Source organism: Giraffa tippelskirchi, chromosome 6 (genome assembly GCF_054371585.1).
Source record: "Giraffa tippelskirchi isolate mGirTip1 chromosome 6, T2T-mGirTip1v1.2.pri, whole genome shotgun sequence".
In the NCBI taxonomy this organism is placed as follows: domain Eukaryota; kingdom Metazoa; phylum Chordata; class Mammalia; order Artiodactyla; family Giraffidae; genus Giraffa; species Giraffa tippelskirchi.
In genome coordinates, this window is record NC_137280.1 from 176,636,535 (window position 1) to 176,649,747 (window position 13,213).

General features: G+C 35.8%; 1 protein-coding gene across 29 annotated transcripts in view; it reads left to right on the plus strand.

Annotated features, from left to right (window-relative positions):
- Positions 1–13,213, plus strand: part of FER (FER tyrosine kinase) — a 484,930-nt gene that overhangs the window by 193,367 nt on the left and 278,350 nt on the right. For 13 of the 29 annotated variants that reach the window (XR_014058060.1, XR_014058059.1, XM_081505338.1 and 10 more), the window contains one exon: positions 6,950–7,139. Coding sequence is in view for 11 of the 29 variants with exons in the window: in XM_081505338.1 (XP_081361464.1) it covers positions 6,950–7,139 (190 nt within the window). In the remaining 18 variants the exon portion in view is untranslated. Of the gene's footprint in view, positions 1–6,949; positions 7,140–7,253; positions 8,786–9,786; positions 10,714–13,213 lie in introns of those variants that run through there. The other 16 variants (XR_014058072.1, XR_014058074.1, XR_014058068.1 and 13 more) reach the window with 3 other exon arrangements.

A 13,213-nucleotide genomic window follows, 5' to 3' on the forward strand; every position in this document is an offset into this window, starting at 1 on the left:
TAGATTTTCTTTGGATTATAAAAATAAATTTTATCAACCACTGCACATATGAAATTAAAAATATAATTATCTTTTGTTTTTCTTTATTTGCAACTAAATCTCTGCACATGTCTACAGATGACTAAGTAGTTCTACTTTTTACAGTTTTGTAAATGTACACATTGTAAATGACTTTTGTTTTAAAATTTGTTAGATATAAAGAAATACAGTAGGACCCTCTCACCAGCATGTCTGGCTATATATTATTGGAGGAGACAATCCTTAAGGGTTATCTTAAGCTAGAATTTGTGAGATTCTTTGATTTTTTTGGTATGTTTTCTTGACTCATATCTTCAGTTCTCTCTTCATCTGCATAATCAGTGTGATCCACATTCCTCCACCTGTTTATATTTATCAGGAGATAGGAATGAAATGAGAGGAGAGGAGGCTTCAAGGGTAATGGATGTATGGGAACAACACCTCTTGAGTTCTCACTCTGTTTCCCATATTATGCTGGATATTTTGTATATATTAATTCACTTTAATGTTATCTTCACTATGCTCTCCGTGTAATTATGTGGGTTTTACATTAAAGACTTAGAGAATTTAGATAACTTAAAATCACACACCTAGGAAGGGATAGAAAATGCATGAGTTCCTGACTCCGAAGTTTCTGTCTGATCACAGCAATTGCTTGATCTCATGATTTTAGTAATGTTCTTAGAGTAAGTTAGAAGGAATACGTATGTCTAGCAGTTCAGCAAATGAGTCCGATTTAACCCAAGTTCTGTTTGCACTCTGTTATCATGCAGTTTTTATTGTTAACTTCAGGGCATAATCTTGAAAATGTGAAGTATATTTATATAACTAAGTAGTCATTGTGAAATCTCATTAATTTAGACATTGGTAGGGTTGAAGTTTGTCTTTGAACTATATGTTAAAATAATTTGCTAAACAAACAGTCTGAAATGAATTCTAGGGTAAATGTTTGCATTTCATCTTCTGAATATTTATTAAACATTTCTATATATATATATGTGTGTGTGTGTGTGTGTATGTATATATCTGTTGCTGTTTAGTCACTAAATTGTGTCCGACTCTTTTGTGATCCCCCCATGGACTGTAGCCTGCCAGCTTCCTCTATCCATGGAAATTTCCAGGCAGGAATACTGGAGTGGATTGCCATTTCCTTCTCCAGGGGCTCTTTTAGACCCAACGCTCAAACCTGCCTCTCCTGCATTATAGGCGGATTCTTTACTGCTGAGCCACCAGGGAAGCCCTATATATGTGTCTACAGATACTTATTTAAATATATGATTAAAAGCAATTTTCATCTAATTTCAAAGGTTTATTTTTACTCCAGAACTTTTTTAACTTCAAATATCATGTTAGTTAAAAGTAATAAAACAATAACAATGAAACAAAACTACATTTTCCCCAATACTAAAAATATCCTATATATTTGCCTTCTTAAATTATCTCTAAATTAATGAAATTATGTGAATTTTTACTTATTAGAAATAGCACTCATGTTCTTATGAAAGTATAACATATGAGAGACTAATGTTAAAACCTTTGAATTTAGATTTGGCATAAGTTTCTCCAAAACATAATAACAGTGAAAAAATAAACTACATGAAAAATCATTTGATAACTTTGATTCTTATAATTGAATTATGTAAAGTGAAAAATGAACTTAAAGAATGGTTTTTATGTGACATTAAATTCACACTAAGAAACACAGATTTTTGGCTTATATAAATAATGCAGGTTTTAGTTGAAATATAGCTATTCCAAATTTTTATTTAAAGAAATAAGGTGAAAGAAATAAAACCAACTTTTTGAAATGGTATAATTTAATACAACACAAAGCGTCACTCGAGTGTACATATCTTTACTTATTACTTCCAAAACATATTTATTCAAGTGGAAGTAATATCCATTATTTTCCTGATTTATGATCCTTGACTACTGTATTAGAAAATAGTTTATGGGAAAATATACCAAGCATATGTCATTTATGACTCATTGGCATAAAGAACTGGTAATGTTGCTACTCGTTTTAATGCTTGATTCGACTCAGAGAAAGTGAATGATAATTCAGTTTTGTATTGTTATGTACCATTATCACCTGGTACTTAAAAATACTTTACACATTATAAAATCATAACTTTTAGAGCCATGTGAAATCTAGAGAGATCATTTGGTCATCTAATCTTTCAAATTATGTGATATCTGAGGGCCCAGAAATTTTCAGAGACTTACAAAGGTTCACATCTAGCTTATAGTGAAGGTAATACTTGAGCCATCTGGAGTATTGTTCTGGTTGCAAATTCAGGAATCTGTTGTTTGTTTTTGTCTCAGAATGTTTCCGTTATATCCACTAAGTGCTGTGAATGCAGTGAAACGTGAGACACATACGGGCGCATGGCTATGAAGCTCACGCGTTTGTAGAGTAGACCAATACAAAATGAGAGATTAACAACTGTGACAGTTACTATGAAACAAGGTATTCAGGTAGAATAACAGAGGAGCACTCACTTAACATAGGTGATCAGGGGTCTTCTAGGAAAGGCCACTTTCGCTGAGACCTAAGGGTAGAAGGGCTTCTCTGGTGGCTCAGATGGTAAAGAATCTGCCCACGGTGTGGGAGACCTGGGTTTGATTTCTGGCTCGGGAAGATCCCCTGGAGAAGGAAATGGCTACCCACTCCAGTATTCTTGCCTGGATAATCCCATGGACAGGGGAGCCTTGTGGGCTACAGTCCATGGGATCGCGAAGAATTGGACACGACTGAGTATCTACACTTTCACTTTGAGGACAGAAGGTGTCCTCCAAGTGAAGAGTGCATGGAAAGAGTAGTCAGAAATAGGGAGTAAATAGCGCACGCGTAAGTCCTGATCCCGTCCATGTTTCAGATTTATTTATAGCTTCCTGTGCATCTTGTTTTATACAGTCATGCATTTATTATAATTAATTTATTGAAATATGTATAGCTTTTTTGCTGAATGGTATTGTAAGCATATGAAATTGTATAGTGATTACAGCAATATTTTTTTTTAAGTAATTATTAAACAATAATAAGATGATAATGTATTTGAAATGGTCATTATACATAGAGCTCAGTGAACTTAATTGGATGAGGGTAATATTGCTCCTTAATTTCCTGATCAGATGTATTAACTAAAAAAAGTTTGGACTAGAGCTATATAATAGGGCTTATACCTCCCCAAAATCTCATTGTTCTTAAAAACAACTAAATTAAAAGCCAGGCTACTTATCTATTTACTTACTTATTTATTAAATTAAATTTTTATTTTATATTGGAATATAGTTGATTTATAATGTGTTAGTCTCAGGTGTACAACAAAGTGATTCATTTATCTGTATATATATATATATATATCCATTCTGTTTCAGATTATTTTCTTATGTAGGTTATCACAGAATATTGAGTCGAGTTCCCTGTGCTATGCAGTAGGCCCTTGTTGATTACGTATTTTATTTATGCAGCAGGCCCTTGTGGATCACGTGTTTTATTTACAGTGTGTGCGTGTATATGAATCCCAGACTCCTCATGTATTTTATTTATGTAGCAGGCCCTTGTGGATCACGTGTTTTATTTACAGTGTGTGCGTGTGTATGAATCCCAAACTCCTCATTTATCCCTCTCTGCTACCTTTCTTCTTCGGTGATCATAAGTTTGTTTTCTACATCTGTGACTCTTTTTCTGTTTTGTAAATAAGTTCATTTCTATCATTTCTTTTTTAGATTCTATGTGTAAGTGATATCATATGATATTTGTCTATATTCTGATTTGTTTCACTTAGTATGATAATCGCTAGGTCCAACTATGTTGCTGCAAATGGCAGTATTTCATTCTTTTTATGGCTGCGTAGTATTCCATTTTATGTAGTTCCTATTCTTGGTATTAGGATAGTGTCTCAAAATGTCCAAGTGATTGCTTATATGACACAATAGATATTTAGAACTCCTGAAGAAGAATTAAAAAAGGCCTGTTTGTAAAAGAGATTATTTAAGAACCCAAGGTATATGAGATAATAAAAACCTCACATTACAACAGGAAACACCAATAGCAGTGGAACTTTTTTTTTCTCTTTTTGCTTGCATCATGTGGCTTGTGGCATGTCAGTTCTCCAACCAGGGGTTGAACCTAGGCCATGACAGTGAAAGTGCTGAACCCTAACCACTAGACTTGCAGGGAACTCCCAGTGATACGTATTTTTAAATTAATTTTTAATGGAGATAATTACCATCGGAGAAAGAAATGGCAACCTACTCCAGTATTCTTGCCTAGAGAATCCCATGGACAGAGAAGCCTGGTGGGCTACAGTCTATAAGTTTGTAGAAAGTCGGATATGACTGAGCGACTATCACTCACTCATGTAGTTGGAAGAATCAATGCAGAAAGATCCCATAAACCCTATGGCAATGCAGGAGACGTAAGAGACACAGCTTTGATCCATGGGTCGAGAAGATCCCCTGGAGGAGCAACCCACTCCAGTATTCTTGCCTGGAGAACCCCATGGCCAGAGGAGTCTGGCAGGCTACAGTCCCTAGGGTCACAAAGAATCAGACACGACTGAAGCGACTTAGCATGCATGTACATACCCTTATACATTCCCACTAGCAATGTGTTAGTGATAATTTCTCCTCATCTTCACCAGCATTTGATACTGTCATTACTTTTTATCTGAGCCATTCTGTTAATTCTGTACTGATATATCATTTTTAAAATTTAAGACTTTTTTAGAGGAGTTTAAATTTCACAGCAAAACTGAGGGGAAGGTACAGAGATTTCCGATATCCCTCTGCTCTCACCATACATAGTCTCCCACGTTATCAGCACCGCCTACCAGAGCATCAGATTTGCTACAATTGATGAATCTAGAATGACACATCGTTATCATTCTACGTCCGTAGTCTACATTTGGTTTCCCTCTTGGTGTTGTACATTCTGTGGGTTTGAATTAATGTATAATGATGTATGCCCATCATTATGGTATCATATAAGGCATTTTTTACTAAGATATTCTGTGCTCCCCACATTCATCCATCCCCCCATCCCCAACTGTTGGTAGCCATGATCCTTTTACTGTCTCTATATAGTTTTGCCTTGTACAGAATGTCACATAGTTGGAATCATGCCTTATGTAGCCTTTCAGATTGGCTTCTTTCGCTTAATAATGTACTTTTAAGAGTCCTCCATGTCTTCAGTGGTCTAGTAGTTTGTTTCTTCTGAGTTGTGAAAAGTATTCCCTTGTAGAGTTATCCTTTCTTCTGATGACTGACATATTGGTTGCTTCCTAGTTTTGGCAATTATGAATAAAGCTGCTGCAAATATCCATGCGTGGGCTTTTATGTGAGCATACGTTTTCAACTCCTTTGGGTAAATACCAAGGAATATGATTGCCAGATCACGTGGTAAAAGTATGCTTAGTTTGCAAGAAACTGCCAGTCTGTCTTCCAGAGTGTCAGTAATTCCAGCCCACATCTTCACCAGCATTTGGGGCTGTCAGTGTCCTGGGGTTTGGCCTTTCTCATAAGTGTATAATACTATCTCGTTGTTTCAATTTGCATTGTCCTGATGGCATATAATGTGAAGCATTTTCTCATATGCTTATTTGTCACCTGTATATCTTCTTTGGTAAGGTATCTGTTAAGGTCTTTAGCTCATGTTTTCTTATTATTGATATTTAAGAGATCTTTGTATATGTTGGATAACAGTCCTTTATCAGATATGTCTTTTGTAAATCTTTTTTTCCTAGTCTGTGGCTTATCTTCTCATGTTTTTGATCAATTTCTTAAATTGACGTGTAATTGATTTATAATTGTATTAATTTCTCCTGTACAGCAAAGTGATTTAGTTATACACAAATATGCTTTTAAAAAATGTTCTTTTCCATGATGGTTTGTCACAGAGTATCGAATATAGTTCTCTATGTTATGCAGTAGGACCATGTTGCCTATGATCGCTTCTATGATTTTTAGGCATCTTGTTTTACATTTAAGTCTTTAGGCCATTTTAAGTTTATTTCCTGTGTGGTGAGCATGTTGTAACTTCATCGATTTACGTGCACTGTCCAACTTTCCCAGCAGCATTTGCTGAAGAGACTGTCTTTTTCCAAACTGTCTGTAATCTGTTATTAACTTGCTTTCACCAGTGGCTGGCACAGTTCTTTCAGATACTAATATACTAAATATGACAGCATTTTCAAGATGTTTCTCACCACTGCTACCTGTTTCCTTGTGGCTTTAAGATGGGCAAATTAATTTGAACTTCCTATTAGGGACAGCCTTGAAGCATAAAAAAATCACGATAAGGTAACGTGTGGCCTCTGTAGTGCTCTAAAGGAGGAATGAAGAGGTCTGCTGTCTTTTAAAGTGTATATTGGAAAGATTTGAGGACTTACACTTATTCGTTTAGTCCTTGCCAGAAATACTTTCCCTAGCTCTGAGCACACAATCCTCACAATAGGCACACAGCTTGCTTCCAACTGTCACCTTGATTTGATTTATTCTTCTCTAGGCACAGATCTGATTTTAGCTATATTCCACTTGAGATTTGAAATAAATTATGATTCTGTTTCAGTCATATTAATTCATTTTAGGCTGTACATTTCTGGACCAAAATGTCTGTACTTTGTGAGGTAGACGGTTTAGCTGTAAAATAAAATGAGTGCCATAGATCGTAATAATTTGAAAGCATTTTGAATTTGGTTTTTGCTTCCAAACACTTCCTTCAATTTTGTTAATGCTAACGTTTAACAACTACTGTGATGACTCAAAATCTGTTTAGTTTCATAATTCTTATAGTTCTGAAAGACTCTTATAAAGAGGAAAATTAAGAAAGGGACATAATCTACATATATACAGTATATAATTTCCTTCAAAGTCTTTATTTCTTAAAGTAGTTGAAATAACTTATATTAAATGTGTTCTCTTTTAGTATTGTACTTCTGCTAAGCCAAAAACAGACACTTGAAGAGCTAAAACAGTCAGTCCAGCAGCTGAGATGCACTGAGGCAAAGTTTACAGCACAGAAAGAATTGCTGGAGCAAAAAGTGCAAGAAAATGATGGGAAAGAGCCACCTCCAGTAGTCAATTATGAAGAAGATGCACGATCAGTCACATCTATGGTAAGCCAAAGAGTAAACAAATGAGAAAGTTGAAAGAGTTGTATATAGGTAATAAGTGAAGACAAAAATTAATTTTGGTTGCTATAACAAGTTATTACTCTTGTTAATATGCAGGTCCTATTAAACTTGTGTGTAAATGCAAAATAAACTTGTGGTCACCTCAGGTCACCTGGAGAGCACTTTCAGAGACCACCTGTAGAGTCAGAGGAAAAAGATCTTCTCTTACCTTTAAATCTGAAAACAAAGACTGCAATTGTTTTTATTCCTGGGATACAGCAGGAAGGTAGGGTGTTATTCTTAAGGTAGAAATAAGAAAAGATATTTATTAATTTTTTCTTATTAGGAACAGTAGAAGTTTATCTGAGATTGATGATGTTTTTGTTGTTTTCACAATACAAAACATTGATTTTGCTTAAAAATATTTTTTCTTATAAATATCTTTTAACTACAATAAACATTTAAATCTAGCAACTAGTAATTCAACTTTATTTTATATAGATTTATTAACTGTTTAAGAACGCTTAATGTAAATACTTTTTCTTTCTTCCCCTTTCTTTCCTCCTCCTTTCATCTATGTTGGTGTTTCTGTCAAGGGACAGTTTTGACACCCACGAGTCATTTGGAAATATCTCCAGACATGTTTGATTTTCACAGCTGGTGGATGCTCTTGGTATCTAGTTGATAGAGGCCAGTGATGCTGCTAAATATCATACAGTGCCCATCACAGCCCCTCTCTTCTTATTCCCAACAAAAAAATATGCAACCTCAAATATTAACAGTGCCAGGGTTGAAAAAGCCTGAGCTGTGTCCTTGGTTTTTTCTATGAGTAACTGGATGCAGCCCATAAGTAGAACTATTATAGTTAATGATACTGTAGGTGATATTTGAATAACTTTTAGTTTATGTTATTCTAAATAGTACAATTTAATTGTTAAATGAATTCATAGGAAATGTCTCCATAGGAAAAAAGAGTGAATTTGAAATTTCCAATTCCAGATAAATCTGGATATGAATATGAAATGTTTAAGTTATTGTGACTATTGCAGTTTTTTAAGTTAATTGAGCCCATAGTGCTCTATGCAATACATCATGAATTATAATTTTTTGCTCTCCTTTATTGTTCTACCAGATAATAAGGATCTTATTATAAAGACCAAGGACCCTACTAGGTTAATTTTCTTATTTCATGATTTTTGATAACTATCTGGTATATATCTTTTTTTTTTTTTTTTCAGAGAAACTTCTGAAGGTTATTCTTTTGCTTGGCTTTCAAACCTTAGTAAAGCTTTTATTCTCTGAGTGTGGTTTATAATATTCCTTGTCCCTATGTGGCTGTGGAAATGGTTACTTCATAGCCTGATTTAGTGGTAGATTGTCACTAAATGATAGCATATCCCCATTTTATAACTACAACTAAAATCTAGAGTTTGCAATTTAAAATATAATAGTTCATTAAGTGTTTCATTAAGAACTCATAATCCTTTAGAGTTTTATCTTTGATAATCATTGAAAAAGAGGTTTTTCAATAAATGAATAAATAGTGTTTTAAAGAGTGTATATAATACAGTTTATGATCCCAAGTGGCACTAGTGGTAAAAACCCTCCTGCCAGGGCAGGAGAAACAAGAGATGTGGTTGGATCCCTGGGTTGGGAAGATCCCCTAGAGGAGGGCATGGAAACCCACTCCAGTATTCTTGCCTGGAGAATCCCTTGGACAGAGGAGCCTGACTGGCAGTGGTCCATAGGGTCACAAAGGGTTGGACACGGGTGAAACATGACATAATACAGTTTAAGAGACTAACCTGCTTTCTGGTACTTTCAGACCTTCTCTTGTACCCGTTTATTAAATGATGATACTGTCTTATGAGCTTTTAGAAAGTGATACCAGGTGTTTCATTTTATTCAATTTATTTTAAATAGCTGAAATGCTGTTTGTTTCTATACATTTTATCTATTCATTGAAGCAATGCCTTTAGTAAGTCTTGAAGGAATTTACAAAGAAATGCTGTGTGTAGTTTAAAGTAATAAAGTAACGTTTTATAAATCAAACACGACATTCCACCAATTGATGCCAATTAATGAGGTTCTACAGTATGTTTTATAAAACAAGTAAAAACTATTTTCAGTTCGTAGTCCTTACAACTAAATAATACTCCCACATATATCAGTGAAATTTTTGCATAATTCCACCTTTCAGTAATAATTAGAATATAACTTTTCATTTTATTCAAAAAGTCAAAATATTAAAACTATAAATGGTTTTTCCCCAAATGTCTGTTTAAGCATTATGAGTAATTTTACCAAAATGCTTGAAATTCAGATAAGCAGGCTCATTGGTTTTTCCTCTTTATAAATTCTATCTTTATAAATGATATCTTTGTGTTTCAACAAGGGAAATTTAGTTGAGTATTGGAAGAATTTCAACAAGGAAAATTTAGTTGAATATTGGAAGAATTGGAAGAACTCAAAATTAAACCATAATATAGTGAAGAATATTAAAGCGTGGCCTAAATATTATGTAAGAGTGAATATTAACTGTTCTGTGCTGTACTTGGTCTCTCAGTCGTGTCCGACTGTTGGTGACCCCACGGACTGCAGCCCGCCAGGCTCCTCTGTCCATGGGATTCTCCAGGCAAGAAAACCGGAGTGGGTTGCCATGCCCTCCTCCAGAGAATCATCTCAACCCAGGGATCAAACCTGGGTCTCCCACATTGCAGGTGGATTCTTTACCATCTGAGTTACCAGGGAAGCCCAAGAATATTGGAGTGAATAGCCTGTTCCTTCTCCAGAGGATCTTCCCAACCCAGGAATTGAACCAGGGTCTCCTGCATTGCAGGTGGATTCTTTACTAGCTGAGCTACCAGGGAAGCCCATTAACTATTCTACATTTCCTAATTAATGGCGGTGTTAACCAAGACACAGACTCCTCAGTGGTGATTGCTTCTGTGGAAGAGCGTCCTTAAGCAACTGTGCTGCTGAGGTGGGCCATGGATTGTATATTCCTAGAAAAATTCCAAGGTGATTCAGATATCATGGTAAGAAGTCTCGTTAGACTCTTAGGTGTATTGATGTTTATTTCAACTTTGTAATTTTATGAGAATTAAGGCCCATCTGTTAATTTACAGAAATCTAAAAAATTGTGTAGGCAAGTAATATAAACATCTTTGCCAGGAAAGCAAGAGTGAAGGTTGTTCAGTTGTGTCCAACTCTTTGTTACCCCATGGAACGTAGCCCGCCAGGCTCCTCTGTCCATGTAATTTTCCAGGCAAGAACACTGGAGTAGATAGCCATTCCCTTCTCCAGGGGATCTTCCCGACCCAGGGGTTGAACCCGATTCTCCTTCGCTGCAGGCAGATTCTTTACCGTCTGAGCCACCAGGGAAGCCCGTGAGATTTCCTGTGGATTAAGTCTGGGGTATGAGAAAGAGGAGCCAAGGACAATTTTAAGGTTTTGAGGAGGAGCTCTAGAGGAATAGAATTTGTTTCAAGTGCATGGAAAGACCACACAGGGTAGCCTTGATGAGGAAGAGCAAGGGTCCTGTTTGTCCAAAAAAGAAAGAAAGGAAAATGAAAAACACCCAATCAGTGTAGAAATTTGGTAGTTCCAGAGCATGTTTTGGACTGGAGATGCACATTTGAGAGTTGCCAGCATCAAATGGTGTTTAACAGTATTTGACCGTAGAAGGTCACCAAGTGAAAGAAGGTAGAGAAGAAAAGGGAAGCAAGGGCTGGACTCTGCGGCACTGCCAGTTAGATCTGGACGAGGAGGAGTCAGCAAGAAACTGAGGAGGAATGACCAGTGCGGTAGTAGAGAGTCAAGAGAGTTTGGTGTCCTCGAAATACATCCCAAGGAGGAATGAGTTCTGTAACTTGGGACCTGCCAGGTTAGGGCACTTTGACTGCAGGACTTTACTACACTTTCTGTATCCAGTGCCCAAGAGGAGAACTATAGCACAGGATGCTCTCTCTCTGGAAGTACTGGTCCCGTCCTTTCTCAGTCCTTCTTCAGAGTGTCCTGAAGGGAGCACTGTGCAATGGAAACTGTACTTGGAGAAGTGAATTAGAAGACAAATCCTTCCTTATCTAATTGAGTTATTGACTGATTAAATGTGCTGTTAATGCTAAAGGCATTTTGTGTTGTTTAAATGCCCTATGGACCCAAGGATTGTTTTATCTTATTGTTCCATTTTAGCTCTGCAGGCAGAAGAATCTGCCTTTTGGGGCAGAGTAGAAGGGTAAACTCTTTGTTGACTGCCCTTGGATAATGATGGCAATACCAAGATTTCTAGTCCCTGACTAAAAATTGCCTGACTTTTACTCTCTCGCTGTCTCTCTCCCAATTTGTTAAAAAGTTTTACATGTTTCTTTTTAGCTATCTGGTTGTAGAACATAATAAGTTTTCAACCAGTGTCTGTTGAATTGAGGAATTGCACTTCCTTTTTAATCCAGAGTACTCTAATTATTTTACTTTATAGCAGCGTGTACATTAGGCCAAATATAATAATTTTTATTCAATCTCCTTTATATGTCAAATATATCTAGAATTGATGGCACCATGGAACGAGTTCTTTTTAAATGTTTTTAGCTATACTGTAAGAAAATTGCCTTTACTTTGATGTTTCTGAAGTTGTACATTTTAAGCCCTTTTACTAGAATAATGCACAATATAAATTTATCTTCTCTATGTATTTTATTGATTTCTGCTTAATTGAACAGCACTGTCAATAAAACCCTGTTTTGTCACATTTCAACCAACAAAATATCTTGTTTGTTGACTAAATATTGTCTGGCATTATGATTCAATGGTAATTCGTTTTACCATAATGTTCAGTGTATTTTCAGTTTTATAGTTAGTCACTAAATTGGAATGATATCAGTTGAGATGTCATATTGACAACATTATTGAAGCTTTATCTGTTTTCATCATCAGGTATGTTTTCTTTCGTTAAACGTATAAGGTAAATGTTAATGCCAAGCCTTACTATCAAATGTGCTGAGAGAAGTACGAGACTAAGAATAGGAGACCTGAGCTGAGCTTTGCCTCTGTTGTGGAACTCTTGTGAGGTTACTTAACCTTTCTGAGGCTTTTTTTTCCCATAAAAGGAGGAAATGTGCACCCAACTTGTCTGCCAGGATTTCTGTGACACTGGAATGAGATTATGTAATGGACTTTATGTTTTATGAAATACTGTTAAAACACGTTTCTATTTCACTATTTTCTAGTGATGTATCTTAGTTCACATTTAAATTAATTTGTTAGATACCTACTGAGTTCTTAATTATGCATTGTGGATATTTCTGTTGGATTATCTTTTGTATTTCTTATTTATGAAGGCAAAAATCGTAATTAATTTCTCTGAATGTGTAGAACATATGCACGCACAGGGGTCTAAGTGTCCTTTTGTTAGTCCTCCGTTCCCTCCAGAAGCATTGTATGCAAATATAAACATGGATTTATATTACATGTTTTCTGCTCTTTTGACATAAATGGTAAAGCATATAACAATACTGTTCTGTTTACTTTTCTGCTTAATATATTTTAAGTATCATTCACAACAGTGAATATGCACTTCTTTTTTCATTTATTTGTTCAACAAATAAGTATTTATTTCATGTCAGATATCAAGTACCATTTTAAGTTCTGAGGATGCAGTGGTGAACAAAATAAACATTTTTTTTTCTTCTCATGGGCCTTTCACTCTGAAGGAGACAGACATAAATTTATATATATATATATATAGTCAGGTGGTGGTAAGTTCTTTGGAAAAATGAAACAGGAAGGAAGAAGAGGGTGCTGGGAGGTGTTTTATATGGATGGTGGTCGAATAAGGCTTCACTGATCAAGCGGCGTTTATACAGAGATCTGAAATCACTAAGGAGCAAACGATGAGATTGCCCAGGGTGAGAATACTTCAGGCAGTGGGAAAAGCAGCGGAAAGGCTCTGATACAGGAGTTTACTTCTTGTGTTGGTGGAACAACGCCAGGGAAGGCAGTGTGCTTGGAACAGTACGTGAGGAGCAGGAGGTGGGGTCAGAGAAGTAGCAGCGTTTAGATCGTACAGTTGTGCAGACCAT